The sequence below is a fragment of the Oryzias latipes genome, chromosome 19 (assembly GCF_053564925.1).
Source record: "Oryzias latipes strain Hd-rR chromosome 19, Olatipes_Hd-rR_3.1".
Classification (NCBI taxonomy): Eukaryota; Metazoa; Chordata; class Actinopteri; order Beloniformes; family Adrianichthyidae; genus Oryzias; species Oryzias latipes.
This window is the reverse complement of record NC_136255.1, coordinates 28,287,419-28,314,652: the sequence shown is the minus strand read 5'-3', so window position 1 is coordinate 28,314,652 and position 27,234 is coordinate 28,287,419. Positions and strand designations below refer to the sequence as shown.

At 49.0% G+C, this 27,234-nt stretch overlaps 2 protein-coding genes across 3 annotated transcripts in view; both read right to left on the bottom strand.

The window, feature by feature from the left end:
• Positions 1-8,551: 8,551 nt before the first annotated feature.
• On the bottom strand, positions 8,552-17,474 carry lmf1 (lipase maturation factor 1). The gene is made up of 11 exons (XM_078938019.1): positions 17,242-17,474; positions 16,434-16,743; positions 16,230-16,240; positions 15,992-16,140; positions 15,659-15,724; positions 15,281-15,448; positions 10,666-10,840; positions 10,414-10,567; positions 9,527-9,710; positions 9,347-9,459; positions 8,552-9,131 (listed from the first exon to the last, which is right to left on the bottom strand). The coding sequence occupies exons 1-11, from the start codon at positions 17,441-17,443 to the stop codon at positions 8,945-8,947; spliced, it is 1,719 nt and encodes a 572-aa protein (XP_078794145.1). The 5' UTR covers positions 17,444-17,474; the 3' UTR covers positions 8,552-8,944.
• Positions 17,475-19,407: 1,933 nt separating this feature from the next.
• The window catches only part of LOC144988004 (arf-GAP with dual PH domain-containing protein 1), a 59,719-nt gene continuing 51,892 nt past the window's right edge, over positions 19,408-27,234 (bottom strand). For both annotated transcript variants that reach the window (XM_078938020.1, XM_078938021.1), the window contains 5 exons: positions 21,312-21,395; positions 21,177-21,239; positions 21,002-21,073; positions 20,706-20,934; positions 19,408-20,231 (listed from right to left, as the gene is read on the bottom strand). In XM_078938020.1, the coding sequence (XP_078794146.1) occupies positions 20,203-20,231; positions 20,706-20,934; positions 21,002-21,073; positions 21,177-21,239; positions 21,312-21,395 (477 nt within the window). In that variant the 3' untranslated portion in view covers positions 19,408-20,202. The remainder of the gene's footprint in view (positions 20,232-20,705; positions 20,935-21,001; positions 21,074-21,176; positions 21,240-21,311; positions 21,396-27,234) is intronic.

Sequence of the window (27,234 nt, the reverse complement as noted above, 5' to 3'; positions counted from 1 at the left end):
AACGGCGATTCTCTGACAGAAACGGCGATTTTCTGACATAAACGGCGTTTCTCTAACGGAAACGGCGATTTTCTGACGGAAACGGCGATTCTCTGACATAAACGCCGATTCTCTGACGGAAACGGCGTTTTTTTGACATAAACGGCGATTCTCTGACGGAAACGGCGATTCTCTGACAGAAACGGCGATTCTCTGACATAAACGGCGATTCTCTGACAGAAACGGCTTTTTTCTGACGGAAACGGCGATTCTCTGACGGAAACGGCGATTCTCTGACATAAACGGCGATTCTCTGACGGAAACGGCGATTCTCTGACGGAAACGGCGATTCTCTGACGGAATCGGCGTTTTTCTGACGGAAACGGCGATTCTCTGATGGAAACGGCGATTCTCTGACGGAAACGGCGATTCTCTGACGGAAACGGCGTTTTTCTGACGGAAACGGCGTTTTTCTGACATAAACGGCGATTCTCTGACGGAAATGGCGATTCTCTGACGGAAACGGCGATTCTCTGACGGAAACGGCGATTCTCTGACAAAAATGGCGTTTTTCTGACGGAAACGGCGATTCTTTGACATAAACGGCGATTCTCTGACGGAATCGGCGATTCTCTTACGGACACGGCGATTCTCTGACGGAAACGGCGTTTTTCTGACGGAAACGGCGATTCTCTGACGGAAACGGCGTTTTTTTGACGGAAACGGCGATTCTCTGACGGAAACGGCGATTCTCTGACGGAAACGGCGTTTTTCTGACGGAAACGGCGATTCTCTGACGGAAACGGCATTTCTCTGACGGAAACGGCGATTCTCTGACATAAACGCCGATTCTCTGATGGAAACGGCGATTCTCTGACATAAACGGCGATTCTCTGACGGAAACGGCGATTCTCTGACGGAAACGGCGATTCTCTGACATAAACGGCGATTCTCTGACGGAAACGGCGTTTCTCTGACGGAAACGGCGATACTCTGACGGAAACGGCGATTCTCTGACGGAAACGGCGATTCTCTGACGGAAACGGCGATTCTCTGACATAAACGGCGATTCTCTGACAGAAACGGCGATTCTCTGACGGAAACGGCGTTTCTCTGACGGAAACGGCGATTCTCTGACATAAACGGCGATTCTCTGACGGAAACGGCGATTCTCTGACGGAAACGGCGATTCTCTGACATAAACGGCGATTCTCTGACGGAAACGGCGTTTCTCTGACGGAAACGGCGATACTCTGACGGAAACGGCGATTCTCTGACATAAACGGCGATTCTCTGACGGAAACGGCGATTCTCTGACATAAACGGCGATTCTCTGACAGAAACGGCGTTTTTCTGACGGAAACGGCGATTCTCTGACGGAAACGGCGTTTTTTTGACGGAAACGGCGATTCTCTGACGGAAACGGCGATTCTCTGACGGAAACGGCGTTTTTCTGACGGAAACGGCGATTCTCTGACGGAAACGGCATTTCTCTGACGGAAACGGCGATTCTCTGACATAAACGCCGATTCTCTGATGGAAACGGCGATTCTCTGACATAAACGGCGATTCTCTGACGGAAACGGCGATTCTCTGACGGAAATGGCGATTCTCTGACATAAACGGCGATTCTCTGACGGAAACGGCGTTTCTCTGACGGAAACGGCGATACTCTGACGGAAACGGCGATTCTCTGACGGAAACGGCGATTCTCTGACGGAAACGGCGATTCTCTGACGGAAACGGCGATTCTCTGACGGAAACGGCTTTTTTTTGACGGAAACGGCGATTCTCTGAAGGAAACGGCGATTCTCTGACATAAACGGCGATTCTCTGACGGAAACGGCGATTCTCTGACATAAACGGCGATTCTCTGACAGAAACGGCGATAGTCTGACATAAACGGCGATTCTCTGACGGAAACGGCGATTCTCTGACGGACACGGCGATTCTCTGACGGAAACGGCGTTTTTCTGACGGAAACGGCGATTCTCTGACGGAAACGGCGATTCTCTGACGGTAACGGTGTTTATTTGACGGAAACGGCGATTCTCTGACGGAAACGGCGATTCTCTGACGGAATCGGCGTTTTTCTGACGGAAACGGCGATTCTCTGACGGACACGGCGATTCTCTGACGGAAACGGCGTTTTTCTGACGGAAACGGCGATTTTCTGACGGAAACGGCGTTTTTTTGACGGAAACGGCGATTCTCTGACGGAAACGGCGATTCTCTGACGGAAACGGCGTTTTTCTGACGGAAACGGCGATTCTCTGACGGAAACGGCGTTTCTCTGACGGAAACGGCGATTCTCTGACAAACGCCGATTCTCTGATGGAAACGGCGATTATCTGACATAAACGGCGATTCTCTGACGGAAACGGCGATTCTCTGACGGAAACGGCGATTCTCTGACATAAACGGCGATTCTCTGACGGAAACGGCGTTTCTCTGACGGAAACGGCGATACTCTGACGGAAACGGCGATTCTCTGACGGAAACGGCGATTCTCTGACGGAAACGGCGATTCTCTGACGGAAACGGCGATTCTCTGACGGAAACGGCTTTTTTTTGACGGAAACGGCGATTCTCTGAAGGAAACGGCGATTCTCTGACATAAACGGCGATTCTCTGACGGAAACGGCGATTCTCTGACATAAACGGCGATTCTCTGACAGAAACGGCGTTTTTCTGACGGAAACGGCGATTCCCTGACGGACACGGCGATTCTCTTACGGAAACGGCGTTTTTCTGACGGAAACGGCGATTCTCTGACGGAAACGGCGATTCTCTGACGGTAACGGCGTTTTTTTGACGGAAACGGCGATTCTCTGACGGAAACGGCGATTCTCTGACGGAAACGGCATTTTTCTGACGGAAACGGCGATTCTCTGACGGAAACGGCGTTTCTCTGACGGAAAAGGCGATTCTCTGACATAAACGCCGAAACTCTGATGGAAACGGCGATTCTCTGACAAACGGCGATTCTCTGACGGAAACGGCGATTCTCTGACGGAAACGGCGATTCTCTGACAAACGGCGATTCTCTGAAGGAAACGGCGTTTCTCTGACGGAAACGGTGATTCTCTGAAGGAAACGGCGATTCTCTGACATAAACGGCGATTCTCTGACGGAAACGGCGATTCTCTGACGGAAACGGCGATTCTCTGACATAAACGGCGATTCTCTGACAGAAACGGCGATAGTCTGACGGAAACGGCGATTATCTGACGGTAACGGTGATTCTCTGAAGGAAACGGCGATTCTCTGACATAAACGGCGATTCTCTGACGGAAACGGCGATTCTCTGACGGAAACGGCGATTCTCTGACGGAAACGGCGATTCTCTGACGGAAACGGCTTTTTTTTGACGGAAACGGCGATTCTCTGAAGGAAACGGCGATTCTCTGACATAAACGGCGATTCTCTGACGGAAACGGCGATTCTCTGACATAAACGGCGATTCTCTGACAGAAACGGCGTTTTTCTGACGGAAACGGCGATTCCCTGACGGACACGGCGATTCTCTTACGGAAACGGCGTTTTTCTGACGGAAACGGCGATTCTCTGACGGAAACGGCGATTCTCTGACGGTAACGGCGTTTTTTTGACGGAAACGGCGATTCTCTGACGGAAACGGCGATTCTCTGACGGAAACGGCATTTTTCTGACGGAAACGGCGATTCTCTGACGGAAACGGCGTTTCTCTGACGGAAAAGGCGATTCTCTGACATAAACGCCGAAACTCTGATGGAAACGGCGATTCTCTGACAAACGGCGATTCTCTGACGGAAACGGCGATTCTCTGACGGAAACGGCGATTCTCTGACAAACGGCGATTCTCTGAAGGAAACGGCGTTTCTCTGACGGAAACGGTGATTCTCTGAAGGAAACGGCGATTCTCTGACATAAACGGCGATTCTCTGACGGAAACGGCGATTCTCTGACGGAAACGGCGATTCTCTGACATAAACGGCGATTCTCTGACAGAAACGGCGATAGTCTGACGGAAACGGCGATTATCTGACGGTAACGGTGATTCTCTGAAGGAAACGGCGATTCTCTGACATAAACGGCGATTCTCTGACGGAAACGGCGATTCTCTGACGGAAACGGCGATTCTCTGACATAAACAGCGATTCTCTGACAGAAACGGCGATAGTCTGACATAAACGGCGATTCTCTGACATAAACGGCGATTCTCTGACAAACTGCGATTCTCTGACGGAAACGGCGATTCTCTGACGGAAACGGCTTTTTTCTGACGGAAACGGCGATTCTCTGACGGAAACAGCGTTTTTCTGACGGAAACGGCGATTCTCTGACGGACACGGCGATTCTCTTACGGAAACGGCGTTTTTCTGACGGAAACGGCGATTCTCTGACGGAAACGGCGATTCTCTCACGGAAACGGCGTTTTTTTGACGGAAACGGCGATTCTCTGACGGAAACGGCGATTATCTGACGGAAACGGCGTTTTTCTGACGGAAACGGCGATTCTCTGACAGAAACGGCGATTCTCTGACATAAACGGCGATTCTCTGACGGAAACGGCGATTCTCTGACGGAAACGACGATTCTCTGACGGAAACGGCGTTTTTTTGACGGAAACGGCGATTCTCTGACGGAAACGGCGATTCTCTGACGGAATCGGCGTTTTTCTGACGGAAACGGCGATTCTCTGACGGACACGGCGATTCTCTGACGGAAACGGCGATTCTCTGACATAAACGGCGATTCTCTGACAGAAACGGCGATTCTCTGACGGAAACGGCGTTTTTTTGACGGAAACGGCGTTTTTCTGACGGAAACGGCGATTCTCTGACGGAAACGGCGATTCTCTGACGGTAACGGCGTTTTTTTAACGGAAACGGCGATTCTCTGACGGAAACGGCGATTCTCTGACGGAATCGGCGTTTTTCTGACGGAAACGGCGATTCTCTGACGGTAACGGCGTTTTTTTGACGGAAACGGCGATTCTCTGACGGAAACGGCGATTCTCTGACGGTAACGGCGTTTTTTTGACGGAAACGGCGATTCTCTGACGGAAACGGCGATTCTCTGACGGAAACGGCGTTTTTCTGACGGAAACGGCGATTCTCTGACGGAAACGGCGTTTCTCTGACGGAAACGGCGATTCTCTGACGGAAACGGCGATTCTCTGACGGAAACGGCTTTTTTTTGACGGAAACGGTGATTCTCTGAAGGAAACGGCGTTTTTCTGACGGAAACGGCGATTCTCTGACGGACACGGCGATTCTCTGACGGAAACGGCGTTTTTCTGACGGAAACGGCGATTCTCTGACGGAAACGGCGTTTTTTTGACGGAAACGGCGATTCTCTGACGGAAACGGCGATTCTCTGACGGAAACGGCGTTTTTCTGACGGAAACGGCGATTCTCTGACGGAAACGGCGTTTCTCTGACGGAAACGGCGATTCTCTGACATAAACGCCGATTCTCTGATGGAAACGGCGATTCTCTGACATAAACGGCGATTCTCTGACATAAACGGCGATTCTCTGACGGAAACGGCGATTCTCTGACGGAAACGGCGATTCTCTGACGGAAACGGCGATTCTCTGACATAAACGGCGATTCTCTGACGGAAACGGCGATTCTCTGACGGAAACGGCGTTTTTCTGACGGAAACGGCGATTCTCTGACGGAAACGGCGATTCTCTGACGGAAACGGCGATTCTCTGACGGAATCGGCGTTTTTCTGACGGAAACGGCGATTCTCTGATGGAAACGGCGATTCTCTGACGGAAACGGCGTTTTTTTGACGGAAACGGCGATTCTCTGACGGAAACGGCGATTCTCTGACGGAAACGGCGATTCTCTGACGGAATCGGCGTTTTTCTGACGGAAACGGCGATTCTCTGAAGGAAACGGCGATTCTCTGACAGAAACGGCGATTCTTTGACGGAAACGGCGTTTCTCTGACGGAAACGGCGATTCTCTGACGGAAACGGCGATTCTCTGACGAAAACGGCGTTTTTCTGACATAAACGGCGATTCTCTGACGGAAACGGCTATTCTCTGACGGAAACGGCGATTCTCTGACATAAACGGCGATTCTCTGACGGAAACGGCGATTCTCTGACGGAAACGGCGATTCTCTGACGGAAACGGCGATTCTCTGACGGAATCGGCGTTTTTCTGACGGAAACGGCGATTCTCTGACGGAAACGGCGATTCTCTGACGGAAACGGCGATTCTCTGACGGAAACGGCGATTCTCTGACGGAAACGGCGATTCTCTGACGGAAACTGCGTTTTTCTGACGGAAACGGCGATTCTCTGACAGAAACGGCGATTCTCTGACGGAAACGGCTTTTTTTTGACGGAAACGGCGATTCTCTGAAGGAAACGGCGATTCTCTGACGGATTCGGCGTTTTTCTGACGGAAACGGCGATTCTCTGACTGAAACGGCGATTCTCTGACATAAACGGCGATAGTCTGACATAAACGGCGATTCTCTGACGGAAACGGCGTTTTTCTGACGGAAACGGCGATTCTCTGACGGAAACGGCGATACTCTGACGGAAACGGCGATTCTCTGACGGAAACGGCGATTCTCTGACCTAAACGGCGTTTCTCTGACGGAAACGGCGATTCTCTCACGGAAACGGCGTTTTTTTGACGGAAACGGCGATTCTCTGACGGAAACGGCGTTTCTCTGACGGAAACGGCGATTCTCTGACATAAACGCCGATTCTCTGATGGAAACGGCGATTCTCTGACGGAAACGGCGATTCTCTGACGGAAACGGCGTTTCTCTGACGGAAACGGCGATTTTCTGACGGAAACGGCGATTCTCTGACGGAAACGGCTTTTTTTTGACGGAAACGGCGATTCTCTGAAGGAAACGGCGATTCTCTGACGGAATCGGCGTTTTTCTGACGGAAACGGCGATTCTCTGACGGAAACGGCGATTCTCTGACATAAACGGCGATAGTCTGACATAAACGGCGATTCTCTGACGGAAACGGCGTTTTTCTGACGGAAACGGCGATTCTCTGACGGAAACGGCGATACTCTGACGGAAACGGCGATTCTCTGACGGAAACGGCGATTCTCTGACCTAAACGGCGTTTCTCTGACGGAAACGGCATTTCTCTGACGGAAACGGCGATTCTCTGACGGAAACGGCGTTTCTCTGACGGAAACGGCGATTCTCTGACATAAACTCCGATTCTCTGATGGAAACGGCGATTCTCTGACGGAAACGGCGATTCTCTGACGGAAACGGCGTTTCTCTGACGGAAACGGCGATTTTCTGACGGAAACGGCGATTCTCTGACATAAACGGCGATTCTCTGAAGGAAACGGCGATTTTCTGACAGAAACGGCGATTCTCTGACAGAAACGGCGATTCTCTGACGGAAACGGCGATTCTCTGACGGAAACGGCGATTCTCTGACGGAAACGGCGATTCTCTGACAGAAACAGCGTTTTTCTGACATTAACGGCGTTTCTCTAACGGAAACGGCGATTCTCTGACGGAAACGGCGATTCTCTGACATAAACGGCGATTCTCTGACGGAAACGGCGATTCTCTGACAGAAACGGCGATTTTCTGTCATAAACGGCGTTTATCTAACGGAAACGGCGATTCTCTGATGGAAACGGCGATTCTCTGACGGAAACGGCGATTCTCTGACGGAAACGGCTTTTTTTTGACGGAAACGCCGATTCTCTGAAGGAAACGGCGATTCTCTGACGGAATCGGCGTTTTTCTGACGGAAACGGCGATTCTCTGACGGAAACGGCGATTCTCTGACATAAACGGCGATAGTCTGACATAAACGGCGATTCTCTGACGGAAACGGCGTTTTTCTGACGGAAACGGCGATTCTCTGACGGAAACGGCGATACTCTGACGGAAACGGCGATTCTCTGACGGAAACGGCGATTCTCTGACCTAAACGGCGTTTCTCTGACGGAAACGGCGTTTCTCTGACGGAAACGGCGATTCTCTGACGGAAACGGCGTTTCTCTGACGGAAACGGCGATTCTCTGACATAAACGCCGATTCTCTGATGGAAACGGCGATTCTCTGACGGAAACGGCGATTCTCTGACGGAAACGGCGTTTTTTCTGACGGAAACGGCGATTTTCTGACGGAAACGGCGATTCTCTGACATAAACGGCGATTCTCTGAAGGAAACGGCGATTTTCTGACAGAAACGGCGATTCTCTGACAGAAACGGCGATTCTCTGACGGAAACGGCGATTCTCTGACGGAAACGGCGATTCTCTGACGGAAACGGCGATTCTCTGACAGAAACGGCGTTTTTCTGACGGAAACGGCGTTTCTCTAACGGAAACGGCGATTCTCTGATGGAAACGGCGATTCTCTGACGGAAACGGCGATTCTCTGAAGGAAACGGCGTTTTTCTGACCGAAACGGCGATTCTTTGACGGAAACGGCGTTTCTCTGACAGACGTTTTTTACAGGAAGTCCTTCAGAAGAGCTCAGACCTGTGAGGTCCTGTCAGGTGAGACGCGCTGCCCCTGGTGGACAGTTTCAGTACTGAAACTTTCCTAGAATCTGAAAACATTGCGTCTTTAATTTCAGGAAATAGTTTATTTCAGCAAACCTTTCCCAATTCTGAAGCTGTCCATTCAGTAATCTGATTACTTTTGAGGATGCGTTCCCACAACTGAAAGAATATTTGTGTTTTTTTCTGGTCTTTATTGACATGAAACAAGAATCTTTAGCTCGTTAGCAGAGACCTTTTCTTTGGATCGTTTCACACTAAAGCGGTTTTCAGAACATTGTCCATATTCTTCAGAACATCCGGATCCTTCTGACCAAAGGTTGACTGGAAGACTCGGAACCACGGAGAAGGTTGGGATCTTCAGCACATCTGCTCTCCTCCTGAAGGGGGCGCCACCTATCGGTGTTTAGACCTCCATAGTGATGCAGCCTGTGCTCCACGGTCCCCGCTGGTTCTGGTTCAGTTCTTGTTGGTCGGTATGTGAGGGTGGGGCCAGTTCCTGGACTGGAAGTAGCTCCTGAGTCCCTCCAGGTCGACGGGGGGGAAGTAGGCCCCGATGCGTTTCCGGATCCACCACTTCCCCTGAGCGGCGCTGGCGCTGCCCGGCCGGCTGAACTTGTAGATGAAATGTTCTCCCCGAACCCACCTGTGAGGAACCACACGGACAGCGGTCAGCCGCACCGAGGAATGCTGGGACGTCACTTTGACCAGCAACTGTAAAAGGGGAGGAGCTTAAGAGAAAAGCTGAGAAGAGCAGAACATGAGCAGACCTTCAGGGGACCTTCGGTCAGAGAGCTTCTCCTGCAGCGCGGTGAGGAGGCGCAAAAACCAGGAGACCCTAGTGACGTTCGGTGTCCTTACCTGGGGGGCTCTCTGCCCTGGAAGGGGTTGTGGTGGACCAGCGAGAGGACGGCGCTGTCGTTGGCCAGCAGCCGGCCGGCGATGTGGATCACCCATTCGCTCTGCTCGTAGGTCTGCAGGAGAACATCACGCTTTAACCGAGAGCAGGCGGCGGCGGGGAGGAGCCGCTCGCCGGCTCACCTGGAAGGCAGCGAACCACATGAGCCAGTCCAGCCGGTAGTGGTACGGCGTGATGACGCAGGGCCGCCGCTGCACGTCTCCGGGTTTACACGGGAACTGGTACTCCTCCCACACGGCCTCGGGGGCTTTGGGATCTGGGCTCTGGGTGCCCTGGAAGATCACCTCCGTGCGCTCCTTAGTGATGCTGCAGGAGGCGGAGCATGAGGGCGGAAACGCCACCCAGACCCCCACCCCCCAAACTCCACCCGAACATCAGTGTCACCATCTGAATGAGACTAACGCCCTCCTCTTGTTGGACCCTAAACACCTCCACCTTTAGCACCTGCACCTTTAGCACCTCCACCTTTAGCACCTCCTCCTTTAGCACCTCCTCCTTTAGCACCTCCTCCTTTAGCACCTCCTCCTTTAGCACCTCCACCTTTAGCACCTGCACCTTTAGCACCTGCACCTTTAGCACCTCCACCTTTAGCCCCTCCTCCTTTAGCACCTCCACCTTTAGCACCTCCTCCTTTAGCACCTCCTCCTTTAGCACCTCCCCCTTTAGCACCTCCACCTTTAGCACCTCCTCCTTTAGCACCGCCACCTTTAGCACCTCCTCCTTTAGCACCGCCACCTTTAGCACCTCCTCCCTGTACTCCCGTCTCCTCAGAGTCTCATGTTCTAATCCAGCCCGTCCCTCTGTTGTAAATCCCATCACTGATTTCTCTTCAGGACCACCAGAGGAGCATCCGAGTCCTCAGACCAGAACTAGAACCTGGAGTGGGTCTGTGGACCTGAAGGTCTGCTATCTGGACTTTTTCCAGGCGTGTTCACAGCGTTCCTCTCTGATGGGTTACTCATACATCCTCTGTGAATAAGCCCTGACGGTTCTGGAAACGGCCCCTTACCTGCCGAAGGCCCCGTAGGTGTTGACGATGCGCAGCGGGTCGAAGGAGGAGTTCATCACCTGTCTGGAGCTCAGCAGGTTCATCACCACGGGAACGCTCAGGTAACCGATCAGAACAGCCAAGGAAATGTTGAGCGCCCGGCGGGCGAGCGCGCCTGCCACGCGTCAGAACCCCCGGTTACTCCCACCTCCACAGCGCTAATGTCATCAGCCGACCTCAGCATGGATCAGAGAAAGGTGAAAGGTCACGCACCTGTGGTGCGTTTGGGGCCTCGTCCTGCAGCGTGCTCCTTCTGGATCTGCAGCACCTTCTGTCTGGTTCCAGAAGGAAACAGGAAACCCAGGGAGGCATCGTCGAAGCACGCCAGACTGGGAACTATTGTCAGCCAGTTCAAGAAACTGAGGTTCCCGCTCAGGATCAGCACCACCTAGAGGCCGAAAGAGGGAATGCAAGGAGGGAAGACATGAGGTTTCTGAGAAATCAGGAAAGAAATGTTCAAGTTGATTTAGACAGTAAGCAAAGAATGAGGCCAAATAAAGACACAGAGAAATAGTTACTGAAAATGGTCACAAGTTACCAAACTGAGAAGGAAAAAGATTAAAAATGCAAGGGAATTACTGCAGAAACCGCCGAAAATTTCAAACTAGGCCAAAAGAAGTGTTCTAAAAAAAATAGAAGTTAAGGTAAAAGCCTGTGAAAGAACAAGGAGATGCTTGAAGCCAAACTGAACTCAAGCTGTCAGAAAGGCTGGTCAGTGTAAGAAAGAAGAAAACGGCTGAAAGAAGCTGAAGCGCAGGAATCCATGAACCTGAAAACCCTCATTCAGGTCTCCAGTGATGCCTTCAGGGTCATCATGGACGTTTGGGTCACAGCAAAACTCTATCCGGCAGACCACTTCAACGTCTGACATCAAACTGATGAGATCATCAGACAAACACCCAGAAGTCCAGAGAACCCTGTCCAGAACCACTTTGGTTCTCAGAGAAACCTTTGTGTTGAAAGGATTCAGGAGTCTGGACTCCATGTTGGCTGAGACGACATCCTCGCTACATCCAAAGGTAGAGGCTTGACCAAACACACCGGTATCCATGGAAACGCATGTTAGGATGGCTGTTTCACATCTGACCCTGAACTCATCTCAGACCCTGAACTCATCTCAGACCCTGAACTCATCTCAGACCCTGAACACCTCTCAGACCCTGAACACCTCTCAGACCTCCTGACCCTGAACACATCTCAGACCTCCTGACCCTGAACACATCTCAGACCTCCTGACCCTGAACACCTCTCAGACCCTGAACCCATCTCAGACCCTGAACACCTCTCAGACCTCCTGACCCTGAACACATCTCAGACCCTAAACACATCTCAGACCCTGAACACATCTCAGACCCTAAACACATCTCAGACCCTGAACACATCTCAGACCTCCTGACCCTGAACACATCTCAGACCCTAAACACATCTCAGACCCTGAACACATCTCAGACCCTGAACACCTCTCAGACCTCCTGACCCTGAACACATCTCAGACCCTGAACACATCTCAGAACCTGAACTCATCTCAGACCCTGAACACATCTCAGACCCTGAACACATCTCAGACCCTGAACACATCTCAGACCCTGAACACATCTAAGACCCTGAACACCTCTCAGACCTCCTGACCCTGAACACATCTCAGACCCTGAACACATCTCAGAACCTGAACTCATCTCAGAACCTGAACTCATCTCAGACCCTGAACACATCTCAGACCCTGAACACATCTCAGACCTCCTGACCCTGAACACATCTCAGAACCTGAACTCATCTCAGACCCTGAACACATCTCAGACCCTGAACACCTCTCAGACCTCCTGACCCTGAACACCTCTCAGACCCTGAACACATCTCAGACCCTGAACTCATCTCAGACCCTGAACACATCTCAGACCCTGAACACATCTCAGACCTCCTGACCCTGAACACATCTCATAACCTGAACTCATCTCAGACCCTGAACACATCTCAGACCCTGAACACCTCTCAGACCTCCTGACCCTGAACACCTCTCAGACCCTGAACACATCTCAGACCCTGAACACCTCTCAGACCTCCTGACCCTGAACACATCTCAGACCTCCTGACCCTGAACACATCTCAGACCTCCTGACCCTGAACACCTCTCAGACCCTGAACACATCTCAGACCCTGAACACCTCTCAGACCTCCTGACCCTGAACACATCTCAGACCCTAAACACATCTCAGACCCTGAACACATCTCAGACCCTAAACACATCTCAGACCCTGAACACATCTTAGACCTCCTGACCCTGAACACATCTCAGACCCTAAACACATCTCAGACCCTGAACACATCTCAGACCCTGAACACCTCTCAGACCTCCTGACCCTGAACACATCTCAGACCCTGAACACATCTCAGAACCTGAACTCATCTCAGACCCTGAACACATCTCAGACCCTGAACACATCTCAGACCCTGAACACATCTCAGACCCTGAACACATCTCAGACCCTGAACACATCTAAGACCCTGAACACATCTCAGACCTCCTGACCCTGAACACCTCTCAGACCTCCTGACCCTGAACACATCTCAGACCCTGAACACATCTCAGAACCTGAACTCATCTCAGACCCTGAACACATCTCAGACCCTGAACACATCTCAGAACCTGAACTCATCTCAGACCCTGAACACATCTCAGACCCTGAACACATCTCAGACCGGCTGACCCTGAACACATCTCAGAACCTGAACTCATCTCAGACCCTGAACACATCTCAGACCCTGAACACCTCTCAGACCTCCTGACCCTGAACACCTCTCAGACCCTGAACACATCTCAGACCCTGAACACATCTCAGACCCTGAACACCTCTCAGACCCTGAACACATCTTAGACCTCCTGACCCTGAACACATCTCAGACCTCCTGACCCTGAACACCTCTCAGACCCTGAACACATCTCAGACCTCCTGACCCTGAACACCTCTCAGACCTCCTGACCCTGAACACCTTTCAGACCCTGAACACATCTCAGACCTCCTGACCCTGAAAACATCTCAGACCTCCTGACCCTGAACACATCTCAAACCCTGAACACATCTCAGACCTCCTGACCCTGAACACCTTTCAGACCCTGAACACATCTCAGACCCTGAACACATATCAGACCTCCTGACCCTGAACACATCTCAGACACTGAGCACATCTCAGACCCTGAACACATCTCAGACCTCCTGATCCTGAACACATCTCAGACCTCCTGACCCTGAACACCTCTCAGACCCTGAACACCTCTCAGACCTCCTGACCCTGAACACATCTCAGACCCTGAACACATCTCAGACCCTGAGCACATCTCAGAACCTGAACTCATCTCAGACCCTGAACACATCTCAGACCCTGAACACATCTAAGACCCTGAACACCTCTCAGACCTCCTGACCCTGAACACATCTCAGACCCTGAACACATCTCAGACCCTGAGCACATCTCAGAACCTGAACTCATCTCAGACCCTGAACACATCTCAGACCCTGAACACATCTCAGAACCTGAACTCATCTCAGACCCTGAACACATCTCAGACCCTGAACACATCTAAGACCCTGAACACCTCTCAGACCTCCTGACCCTGAACACATCTCAGACCCTGAACACATCTCAGACCCTGAGCACATCTCAGAACCTGAACTCATCTCAGACCCTGAACACATCTCAGACCCTGAACACATCTAAGACCCTGAACACCTCTCAGACCTCCTGACCCTGAACACATCTCAGACCCTGAACACATCTCAGACCTCCTGACCCTGAACACCTCTCAGACCTCCTGACCCTGAACACCTTTCAGACCCTGAACACATCTCAGACCTCCTGACCCTGAAAACATCTCAGACCTCCTGACCCTGAACACATCTCAAACCCTGAACACATCTCAGACCTCCTGACCCTGAACACCTTTCAGACCCTGAACACATCTCAGACCCTGAACACATATCAGACCTCCTGACCCTGAACACATCTCAGACACTGAGCACATCTCAGACCCTGAACACATCTCAGACCTCCTGATCCTGAACACATCTCAGACCTCCTGACCCTGAACACCTCTCAGACCCTGAACACCTCTCAGACCTCCTGACCCTGAACACATCTCAGACCCTGAACACATCTCAGACCCTGAGCACATCTCAGAACCTGAACTCATCTCAGACCCTGAACACATCTCAGACCCTGAACACATCTAAGACCCTGAACACCTCTCAGACCTCCTGACCCTGAACACATCTCAGACCCTGAACACATCTCAGACCCTGAGCACATCTCAGAACCTGAACTCATCTCAGACCCTGAACACATCTCAGACCCTGAACACATCTCAGAACCTGAACTCATCTCAGACCCTGAACACATCTCAGACCCTGAACACATCTAAGACCCTGAACACCTCTCAGACCTCCTGACCCTGAACACATCTCAGACCCTGAACACATCTCAGACCCTGAGCACATCTCAGAACCTGAACTCATCTCAGACCCTGAACACATCTCAGACCCTGAACACATCTAAGACCCTGAACACCTCTCAGACCTCCTGACCCTGAACACATCTCAGACCCTGAACACATCTCAGAACCTGAACTCATCTCAGACCCTGAACACATCTCAGACCCTGAACACATCTCAGAACCTGAACTCATCTCAGACCCTGAACACATCTCAGACCCTGAACACATCTAAGACCCTGAACACCTCTCAGACCTCCTGACCCTGAACACATCTCAGACCCTGAACACCCCTCAGAGCTCCTGCCGCTCCGGAGGCTTTTCTTTTCTGGGAACAGGGATTACCTGGAACAGGATCTGGACGGCTCCGTTCAGCATGCACATCCGCCTCCCCAGGAAGGTGAAGAAGGGGGCGACGAGCTCGATGAAGTGGTTGGACAACACCTCGAAGCGGTGGAACCACCAGGGGGAGCGGTGCAGGTAGTACGACAGCGGGTTAGGGACGGGCTGGGTCTGATGGGACGGAGGAGGTGGGAGGGAGAAAAGTTTCTGCAGGAGCTGCAAGGAGGCAGAGGACCCCCCACCCCACCCCCCGAGTCCTGACAGGAAACACTAAGTCAGGCGACCCCCAACCTGAAACAGAGCCGCTGGCGGCCCCTGGGGGTGGAAGGAGGTAGTGCAGCTATGACGAATGGGCCACCAGCATTAAGACACGCCCCTCACCTCGTAGTGGAAGTCCATGCAGGTCAGGTCCCTCCAGCACTGGTCACCTCGGATTTTGATCAAACCCTGAAACAGGAAACCAGCAGCTGGAGGTCTGTGATTTTCAAAATAAAAGACTGGTGACAGTCTGACATGTCAGTAAAATGCTGAGCAGCGTCTGCATCAGGATTCAGTCCTTTCCAGAGATCAACATCCAGCAATCTGAGTCCTGAAATGAACTCTGTGTGTCACGCATGGAGGAGGGAGTGTGATGGTGAGGATCTGTAGCTCCAAGATCTGGACGACTTTCTATTGATGGTCTGTGTGTGTGTGTGTGTGTGTGCGCGCACTCACAGCTCCCAGCATGATGCGGACAATGAGCCACCTGAAGGTCCAGATGTTGATGGTGGAGGGGGGGTTCTGGGGGGAGATGCGCTCCAGGCTCCACAGAGGACACAAGAAGACGGACAGGAAGCCGGTCTCCAGCAGCTGACTCTCCCAGCCTGCGGAGCAGAACCTGAAGGTTGGAGCTCGTCCACCTCACCGACCGTCCCGGTCTCCTGAACTTCTCCGGAGCCTGAAGGTCACTTACCGAACGAGTACCTGAAGGAGACACCGGTCCTTTAAAATCTACAAGTTGAAGATCAACTCAACAGAAAAGAGGAGACAGATTTGGTTTCTTCTTCTTTTGGGTTCCTTTCATTAATGGCCGACATTTTTAGTTTCCTAAAAATCCTCCTTTTGTCCTGAAGCACCTGAAGCTCACAGAAACCTGTTTTTGGACGGAGACGCTCACCACAGCTGCCCCACGTTGACCAGGGAGTGGTAGAGCCCCCACAGGGACACCATGATGACCATGTTGGCCGTGCCCGTCACCAGGACAAACCCCGACAACGCCGCCCCCACCACGGCGATGCCATCCAGGTTGGCGTCCATGCGGCTCCAGTCCATCAGCCAGAGGATGGAGGGCGTGTAGGCCAGGGCGGCTATGCCGATCTTCCCTCCAACGTAGCGCTTCACGCTGTTGAGGTAGTCCCTGCAGGGCATCAGGCCGCGCTCGCCGATCAGCTGCTTGTTCTGCGTGAACGCCACGCTGAAGGCCACCACTAGAGGGCGGAAGATGGGCAGAAGGTCAGGGAGGACGGAGACCCTCCAACATGTCTTCATGGACAGCAACGCCGCTGATGCTCTGAAGCAGCCGTGTTTACGCTGATGCAGTGTTTACAGAGAGTTCTGGTTCTGACGGGCTCAGGTCGGCCCACCTTCACAACACAGAGAGGAGGTTTCTGCATGTTCCTCACCTGAGAGCTGGCTGGATGCGTCTGTCTGAAACGTGGGATCTTAGCAGACCTGAACCCGGACTGAGAGTTATGGAGGTTAGAGTAAAACTGGAGTTTCTAACCCTTTTTAATCAAAAGTCATAGGTCAAGAAGGGGTTAAAGTGTGTGGATGACTCGGATGTGTTTACAGCAAACACTGGATGACGCTGCTGCGGGTTCAAATGTTACTTCAGAGAGAAAAATGCGATTATTTCAGGAAAACAGATATTCTCGGGCAGCATTTGAAAGCAGCACTGCGCAGCCGCAGATCGAAGCTCCACTCACAGTAGATGAAGGCGGTGGCGCGCAGCAGAACAACCCGCGTGAGCCAGAAGGTTCCAGGCCGCGGGGACACCGGAGCCTCCCCCTCCGAGTCTCCGCGGGTTCTGGATCCGTCCTCCGGACCGCTCGGTTCGGTGTCAGCCTCCGCCTTCCGGTGGTCTACACGTCTCCTCCTTACCGGACTCTTTGCAGCGACCGACGCCATGTTTGAAATGACGTTGGCCTCACGTGACCAAAACAAGTTTTTCAAAAATGCTTTATTGAAACAAAAAAAAATATCAAAGACTAGAAATCCGGTTTTAATGTGACAGATATGAAAAGGAAGTACAAATAATTTAAATAATGAACGAGACAAAGTTGATATCAAATTAAACATTTAATGTCATGATATTAGCTTAAAAAAAGCAACTTTTTGAATGAAAACTAGACCGTCTCAGGAAACAGACAATCAGTGATGAAAGTCTTCCGGGAATTCCCGGAAATCCGGGTTTTTGAGCAAACCGAACGTACTTTCCGGGAAATAAAAACCTGATCTCTACGGACAAATCGCTTTCCGGATTAGAAAATGGTCTGAAATCAGCTAATTTTAGCTTTATTTTCTATATTTCTCCGCAGATCGCTTCCTCTATGGTCGTGGCCATCTTTCGTCTTCCCGGCCTAATTGACCAATGACGGGACGTTTTAGTTGCTTTCGGATGCGTCGACGGGTCTGATTGGCTCTGTCTGCACCACGTGGTCAGCGTGACTTGCTTCCCTAGAGACCAAAACTGGCGGACCCACGCTAAACTTTCACAAACACATCTGAAGAGTTTGCGATCAAATTTGTGTTAAAATAATGGCAGGCATCGTCATTATTGAGCGTGGTCACGACCTCAGTTGTGAGAAGACGATAAAAAACAAATTGAAGTGGTCTTGGCTGGAAAAAAAAAAAAGATTTTTAAGGTAGTGTAGGTCAAATACTTTTTTGTGTAAAATAATCTCAAAACCACATTTTGAAATAATTTCAATTTTAGTTTTGAGTTTCAGTTTTTATTTTGAATACATTTCTCTATCTAATTTATTTGTATTTCCTAATTACCATGATTTAGTTCAGTATAGTTAACATTAATTATAAGTATTTGATGGTTTGGACCCGCACTCCCTTAAAAAATAATGTTTACAATGTTTAGCTTAGTTTGTATGTTTGTTTTGATATTTCCCAGATTACTTAGTATTGGTGTTAAAGAATTGATGTATTATGTTATAGAATTATAGTTTAAAGCAGATCCCATATTTTGATGTAATTATAGTTTGAGAAAACAGTGCAAGTGGATGTTGTACATCAGTCATTTCTAAAGCAGAAATAATGTATAAATAACTGAGGTATTTTCATAGAATATCATAGTTACTGGTGTTCTTTTTGCCATTTGGGGCTTTGATGTTACTATATTTTAGCAATTGTATGTTTTGCAGCTTTAAGGAAAAGCGTAGATTGTAGGATTGTGTTACTTTGAGCAATTTTCCAAATTCTTTTTTAGGACCAGCAAGTCCTTAATGGAGAGTCAAACTAGGGGTTTGAATGACAAATCATGATGCTCCAATTAGTCTTAGTTTCTTGATAAAGAAGTGAATAACTAGCTGCCAGAATGCACCAGAATGCATCTAAGACCACGTATTTTTCCAAAATTTCGCTCTGTGCCCGCCATATCGCTCAAAGAAAAGTTCAGGGATTTTTTCCTTACCTGACTTTCATCACTGGACAATGAATCTTACATTTTCTGTTTTGAAATCTAAAGATCCGTTTCCGTTCATGTAACCAAACATTTCAGTCTTTTTTATTTCAAAGTGTTCCAGTGTTGGAGCCACAAGAACGACTGTGAAGGTGATAAACCTGTTGGAATCCGTGCACGTTTCTGCAATTTAGAATGGACTGCATTCATGTCAGCTGGTGGAACAAAAGCGTGCACGTACATGCATAAGCACATATGCACACGCAGGTCTGTGATGGAAATGTTCAATCACTGTTTTTATTTGTTTTGGTGCCCTTCCATCTCTTACCTTGCAGCAGCAGCAGCAGCAGCAGCAGCAGCAGCAGCAGTAACAGTAACAGCGGCAGCAGCGGCGCCCTCTGGAGGAGGTCTGACCAGCTGATGAACATCAGCGCTGAGGCTCCAGCAGATATTGAAAGGATTTTGACTCTTTTTCCATCTTTATTTCAGTTGCATCACTTTGATCTTCCATCATCGTCTAAAGTTCCATGTTTGTAATATTACTAATTGTTTTGTTCCTGCACTCATGATCACACGTGATAACGAAGCACTTCACCGCGTAGCCACACTTTGAGAATATTTTGGCATGGACATACTTGACATGAGACACTCCTGAAGACAGAGGTTGTAAACTCAGAACCGCTGTTCTGTCCGGTCCAAACACGGTTCTTTATTCAGCAGAATGAGACCAACAGAAGGCGGAGCCTCGAGTTGAAAATGCATGTATCCCATAATAACTGAGAGACGGGAAAACCTTCCTGTCACGCTGAAGTTCTTCAGGCAGCAGGAATTTCACCCACAACCACCTTGCTCAACAGTATGAAGTGATGAGGGGAGAAGCAGCGGGCCTGATGCGGCTGCATCTCCTGTCGGGTCCAGCGGCGCCGGAGGCTCCCAGACGGGAAGCCTGCCGCCGTCACGGCAGAGGAACGAAGCGTCCTCATCGGTTAAGGACAGAGAACAGACTCAAAACCACAATCACAGCACAGCAGAGGAACCCGCCACAGCGTTGAGGGGGGGGGTCAGTACAAGCGTGGGAGGGCAATGACATCATCCACACAGCGGCGTTGGACCGCCCTCTGGAGCGTCTCCATGGATCAACGGAGGCCCCCGCAGGCTCATCCTGCTCCCCTCTGGAGCAGCAGTCCGTCGCCGTGGCAACCGGCCGGCCGCTGCAGGGCTGGCCTGTGATCCAGACGGGCCGGGCCAGCGGGCCTCACGGCTTGTGTTTGAAATGGGCTTCCACTGTGGAGACCAGCAGAAAGTCTGATGTGACGCTTTATTTTGAGGGAACTTCCTGTTTTCAGTAGACCTTTGCTCTGATTTTCAGCATTTCTTTAGATTTTATTTGAGCTTTTTTGAACTTTTAATCTGAAATGTTTTTGCTTATTCTTTAGTTTCTGCGTATTTCCCATTTAAAACATTTCTGTTTTATCTTCTGCTTTCTCTGTAAAAATATCTCCTTTATCATTTCAAATGAACTGAAAATGTTTGATTCAAACAAAAGTTTTATCTATTTTTAAGGTTTTTCATTGAAATAAACAGAAATGCTAAAACATTTGAACTGGATGTTGGATTTTCCTTCATTTCTTCTGGAATTGAAATTGTTTTTGCTTCTTTTGTCGATTATTTTAAAATGTTTCAGAAGGAAACTTTTGCTGAAGGGACAAACGGACCCGGACGGGGTCCTCTCAGACCCTGACGATGACGAGTCCACACCTGCGTATTCCTGCGGCCGCATGGGTCGGTTGATGACTCTCTGGAAAGCGGAGATCCAGTCTCGCTGCTCGGCCTCCGTCTCGCAGGCGAAGAGGAACTTCCTGTCCGGCGTGACGATGGTGATGCCGTGGTTCCAGCGGTGGCCCTGCGTGGACGGCGGCAGGCCGGCCAGGACGGTGTAGCTGTTCTCCTTACTGCCGATAAACACCTCCCCCCGGGCGTAGGCGTCCTGCAACGCAAACGTGAGTCCAGCGCATCAGACGGCGGCTGGCAGTCGGGGGGGGGGCTCCTCTTACCAGAGGGTCTTTGAAGTACATGAGCCGCCGGTCGTCCATGGTGAACCATCTCTTCTTGAAGCCCTCAGTGTGCTGCGGCAAAGACACAGACGGAACCAGCTTTTAATGCCTCAAAAAGGCGTCATCTTCATCATCTTCATCAGCCAGAGCCCCCCCCCCCCCCCCCCCCACAAACCTTGGGGCCGGTCTTCTCCATGAAGCCCTCCTTGACGAAGTTTCGGGTCAGTTTAGGAACCAGCTGCAGCAAAGAGAAGCCGGTGAAGGAAGCAGCACAGAGCAGAGAGCTTCAGAGGGGCAGAGTCATTCTCACCTCTTCATCACCCGCTCCAGGGAACGCCACCTGCAGGTAGTGGAACCTCGCCGCTCGGATGGCGTTGAACCAGTCGACCATTTCCTGTGAAGAACAGACAAGAATTCATGAAACTTCCTATCCCGTGACCCCCCCCCCCCACACACACACACAGTGGACAGCCAGCTGATTTAGTTTGAACTTGGAGACGTTTGTAGATGTTTGGGGACATTTGGAGACGTTTAGAGATATTTAGAGACATTTGGGGACATTTGGAGACATTTGGGAATGTTAAAAGATGTTAAGAGACGTTTGGAGACATTTGGAGACGTTTAAAGATGTTTAGAGATTTTAAGAGACATTTGGGGACATGGGGGACGTTTGGAGATGTCTGGGGATGTTTAAAGAGGTTTAGAGACATTAAGAGAGGTTAAGAGACATTTGGACACGTTTGGGGATGTTTAAAGATGTTAAGAGACGTTTGGAGACATTTGGAGGCGTTTAAAAATGTTTAGACACGTTAACAGACATTTGGGGACAATTGGAGACATTTAGGGACGTTTAAAGATGTTAAGAGACGTTAACAGACATTTGGAGACGTTTAAAGATGTTTAAAGACATTTAGATACATTTGGGGACATTTGGAGACGTTTAAAGACATTTGGGGACATTTTGAGTCGTTTGGGGACGTTTAAACATGTTAAGAGACGTTTAGAGACATTTGGAGACATTTAAAGATGTTTATAGACGTTTACAGACGTTAAGAGACATTTGGGGACATTTGGAGACGTTTGGGGACGTTTAAAGATGTTAAGAGACGTTTGGAGACATTTGGAGACATTTAAAGATATTTATAGACGTTTAGAGACGTTAAGAGACATTTGGGGACATTTGGGGACGTTTAAATATGTTAAAAGACATTTAAAGACATTTGGGGACATTTGGAGACGTTTGGGGACGTTTAAAGATGTTAAGAGACGTTTGGAGACATTTGGAGACGTTTAGAGACATTTGGGGACATTTGGAGACGTTTGGGGACATTTAAAGACATTTGGGGATGTTTGGGGACATTTAGAGACGTTTAGAGAAATTTCGGGAACTTTGGAGACATTTGGGGACATTTAAAGACATTTTTAGGACGTTTGGTGACATTTGGGGATGTTTGGGGACATTTGGAGACGTTTGGAGATGTTTGAAGACGTTTGGAGACGTTTGGAATGTTTGCGGACGTTTGGGGACATTTGGAGACGTTTGCAGATGTTTGAGGATGTTTGTGGACATTTAGAGACGTTTGCAGATGTTTGGAGACGTTTGGGGACATTTGGAGACGTTTGCAGATGTTTGGGGACATTTGGAGATGTTTAAAGACAATTGGGGACATTTGGAGACGTTTGGGGACGTTTAGAGAGATTTTTAGGACTTTTGGTGACGTTTGGGGATGTTTGGGGACGTTTGGGTTCGTTTGGAGACGTTTGGGGACATTTGGAGACGTTTGCAGATGTTTGGGGACATTTGAAGACGTTTGCAGATGTCTGGGGATGTTTGGGGAAATTTGGGAGGTTTGGAGATGTTTGAAGATGTTTGGAGATGTTTGGGGATGTTTGGGGACGTTTGGAGATGTTTGGAGACGTTTGGGGACATTTGGTGACATTTGGGGAGATTTATAGACATTTAGAGAAATTTCGGGACCTTAGGAGACATTTGGGGACGTTGAGAGACATTTTTAGGACGTTTGGTGACATATGGGGATGTTTGGGGACATTTGGAGACGTTTGGAGCTGTTTGAAGACGTTTGGAGCCGTTTGGAGTGTTTGGGGACGTTTGGGGACATTTGGAGACGTTTGCAGATGTTTGGGGACATTTGGAGACGTTTAGAGATATTTAGAGACATTTGGGGACATTTGGAGACATTTGGGGATGTTAAAAGATGTTAAGAGACGTTTGGAGACATTTGGAGACGTTTAAAGATGTTTAGAGATTTTAAAAGACATTTGGGGACATGGGGGACGTTTGGAGATGTTTGGGGATGTTTAAAGAGGTTTAGAGACATTAAGAGAGGTTAAGAGACATTTGGGGACATTGGGGACGTTTAGAGACATTTGGAGACGTTTGGGGATGTTTAAAGATGTTAAGAGACGTTTGGAGACATTTGGAGACGTTTAAAAATGTTTAGAGACGTTAAGAGACATTTGGGGACATTTGGAGACATTTGGGGACGTTTAAAGATGTTAAGAGACGTTAAGAGACATTTGGAGGCGTTTAAAAATGTTTAGACACGTTAACAGACATTTGGGGACAATTGGAGACATTTAGGGACGTTTAAAGATGTTAAGGCAAGGCAAGGCAAGGCAAGTTTATTTGTATAGCACAATTCATACACAAAGTAATTCAAGGTGCTTCACAAAACAGAAAAATGCATTAAAATCACAATACATCATAGAAATAATCAACATAAAATTTACTTTAAAAGAAAAGAAAAAAAAATAAATTGAAAACTGATTTAAAAATAAAGGAAGGAAAGGAAAGAAAAGTGCAGATAGGACCTTTCAGTCATATACACGGCTAAACAGAAATGTTTTAAGTCTAGATTTGAACATGAACACAGAAGAGGCCTGTCTTACGACTTCAGGGAGGCTGTTCCAGATTTTAGCTGCAGAATATTGAAACGCTGATTCCCCTTGTTTAGTTCTGACTCTGGGAATCAACAGGAGGCCGGCCCCTGAGGTCCTCAGAGTACGAAATGGTTCATATGGCACTAACATGTCAGAGATGTACTTTGGTGCGTGGCCATGGAGAGACTTGTACACAAGCAGAGCTGCTTTGAAGTCTATTCTTTGAGGTACAGGGAGCCAGTGCAGAGACCTGAGCACAGGACTAATGTGATCATACTTCCTGGTTCTGGTCAGGACTCGAGCAGCAGCATTCTGGATGTACTGAAGCTGTTTTACAGCTCGTTTTGAGAGGCCGGTGAGCAGGCCATTACAGTAGTCTAACCTGCTGGAGACAAATGCATGAAAAGTATCTCCAGGTCTGGCTTTGACACTATGTTTTTGATTTTGGCAATGTTTTTCAGATGGTAAAATGCTGCTGATGTTACTGACTTGATATGGCTGTTAAAGTTCAGGTCAGAGTCCATGATTACCCCTAGATTTCTGACTTGATTTGAGGGTTTAAGAGACAGAGAATGAAGGTAGCTGCTGACACTTTCTCTTTGTTTCTGTGGGCCAAAAATAATAACTTCGGTCTTGTTTGAGTTTAGCTGGAGAAAGTTGTTCTGCATCCACGCACTGATCTGTTGGAGGCAGTGGCTGAGTGAATCCACCGGCCCATATTCACCTGTTGTCAGTGACACATAGATCTGAGTATCATCTGCATAGTTGTGATAAGATATGTTATTACTGCATATTAACTGCCCTAGTGGCAGCATGTAGAGGTTGAACAGAAGGGGTCCCAGGATCGATCCCTGGGGCACACCACAAGTCAAGGCCATGTAGTCTGAGACACAACTCCCAATTTCAACAAAATATTTCCTGTCTTCTAGATAAGACTTGAGCCAACTTAGGGCAGATCCAGAGATGTCAACCCAGTCTTGGAGTCTGTGCAAAAGGATCCCATGATCAACAGTATCAAAGGCAGCACTCAGGTCTAGCAGGATTAAGACAGTGACTTTGCCATCATCAGTGTTCAGGCGGATGTCGTTGGTTACCTTGATAAGAGCAGTTTCTGTGCTATGATGGGGTCTAAAACCTGACTGGAAAACATCAAATGAATTGTTTAATAAGAGAAAATCAGTGAGCTGTTGGTAGACAACTTTTTCAAGGACTTTTCCTAAAAATGGCAGATTAGAGATAGGTCTGTAATTATTCAGTACAGTGGGATCAAGACCGCTCTTCTTCAGGAGAGGTTTAATGACTGCAGTTTTTAAGGCCTCTGGAAATATTCCAGATTGAAGAGACATGTTAACTATTTGAGTAATTGATGGCAACACACTGTTCAGGACAGACTTTAGAAATCTAGTGGGTAACACATCAAGGCAGCATGTAGACGAGCTCAGACGGGTGATGGTCTCTTGGACAGTTTGGTCAGTGACAGGTACAAAGTGAGTCAGCTTAGAGTGAGTAGGTGGCCGTTGGATAGTTATATGTGTTGTGGAGTTGATGGCTTTTTTAATGCCCTGAACCTTGTCATTAAAAAATACAGCAAACTCATTACATTTAGGTGTACAAACCAGTTCTATTGGTAGCTGGGTTGGAGGGTTAGTTAATCTGTTTACTGTTGTGAACAGGACACGAGAGTTGCTGCTGCAACTTCCAATGATTTCAGAGAAGTACCTTTCCCTTGTTCTGCATAAGATCTGGTTGTAAGCGTACAACTCCCCCTTATACATTTCATAATGAACCTGGAGTTTTGACTTGCGCCACTTTCGCTCAGCTCTGCGGCACTGTTGTTTCTGTGCCCTGACTAGATCATCGTTCCTCCAGGGAGCTTTCTGTCTATGTTTTCTCAATTTAACCTTCATAGGGGCAATGGCATCCAGAACATTCAAGATGCTAGAAGTAACAGAATTCAGCATTTCATCAACATTGGCACCAGAGGCGTTTTCAGGGTTTATCATTTCTACAAACTGTGCCCTAGTGCTCTCATTTATTTGTCTCCTTTGGACAACTGCAGGGCCAGGCGGTGGTTTGGGAGCAACAGACAGGTCAAAGAATACACAGAAATGATCAGAGAGGGCGACATCAACCACACTGACATTGTAAATATTAACCCCCTTTGTGATGAGCAGGTCCAGAGTGTGCCCTCTGCTGTGGGTGGGGCAACTCACATGCTGAATTAGATCAAAGGTTTCAAGGACAGCATTGAGCTCTTTTGCATTTCTGTCATTGACATTATCAACATGAACATTAAAATCACCTGTAATGACTAGACCATCAAAGTCTGTGCACACAACTGAGAGCATTTCAGTGAAATCATCAATGAAACTTTGGCTGTGCTGAGGAGGTTTGTACATGACTATGCAGAGTAAGGGAGGAGTTTGTTTTAACTCAATCTTAAAGGACACATACTCAAATGATGAAAACACACCAAATGATAGTCTGCGGGTTGCAATATTATCTCTAAACAGTGCAGAAACGCCTCCACCCTTTTTATTTTCTCGTATTTCCGATACATGTTTGTAGTTGGGGGGAGTTGATTCAACTAGAACTATGTTTCCTGTGTTTTTGTCAAGCCATGTTTCAGTTAAAAACATAAAATCAAGATTAAAAGAAGAGATAAGATTATTGATTAAAAATGATTTGTTGCATAAAGATCTGACATTGAGTGCAGCAAGTTTGAGATTAGTTTCCTTGGGACTGGTCAAAACCTTCTTGCAAGGGATGTGAACTAGATTTCTTTGATTGGACAGTCTAACTGCCCTTTTTTGCATTCTACGTGGTGCAACTACAGGTATAGCACCAGAAGGAAGCTGTTCATCACAGGGCCCAGTTTGACATAACCTTTCCTAGGACACTGGGGGCCCGTTTCATCCTAGCTCTGGGGAATAGCACCTCTAGAGGCGCGCAGGGGAGGTCGAGTTGAGGGTAGTTTGGGTGTTGGACCAGGAGGAGCGGGAGCTGGACGGGATTTGGGTGAACGATGGAGGGGGCGTGTTGGAGGGGCTTTGGATGAAGGACGTGTTGGAGGGACTTTGGGTGAAGGATAAGGAGGGGGCGCTGGAGGGGTAGGAGAGCTCCTGTGTGGTGTGAGGCTCACAGGTGTTAGGGGAGCCATCTTAATTCCTGACTTAATGAGGCTATCAAAATGGCTAGGTAGGGCCATGGGTGAAAGTGGGGGGGACGAAAAGGAAAGTGAGTCTTCACTGGGAGTAGATGTAGCAGGGGGCGCCCACAGCTGGTCAGACGGTGGTATTTCTGGGGCCAAATCTGGTGGCTGTTGTTGTGGT

What these genes read in the sequence shown, in the direction of transcription:
- lmf1 (XM_078938019.1), bottom strand. Translation starts at nt 17,443, where the DNA reads ATGGCGTCGGTCGCTGCAAAGAGTCCGGTAAGGAGGAGACGTGTAGAC. An exon ending in CGCCACCGCCTTCATCTACT is followed by an intron (nt 16,744 to 17,241) that starts GTGAGTGGAGCT and finishes TCCGCCCTCTAG; the next exon opens with TGGTGGCCTTCAGCGTGGCG. An exon ending in TGTGGTTCGCTGCCTTCCAG is followed by an intron (nt 9,460 to 9,526) that starts GTGAGCCGGCGA and finishes GTTCTCCTGCAG; the next exon opens with ACCTACGAGCAGAGCGAATG.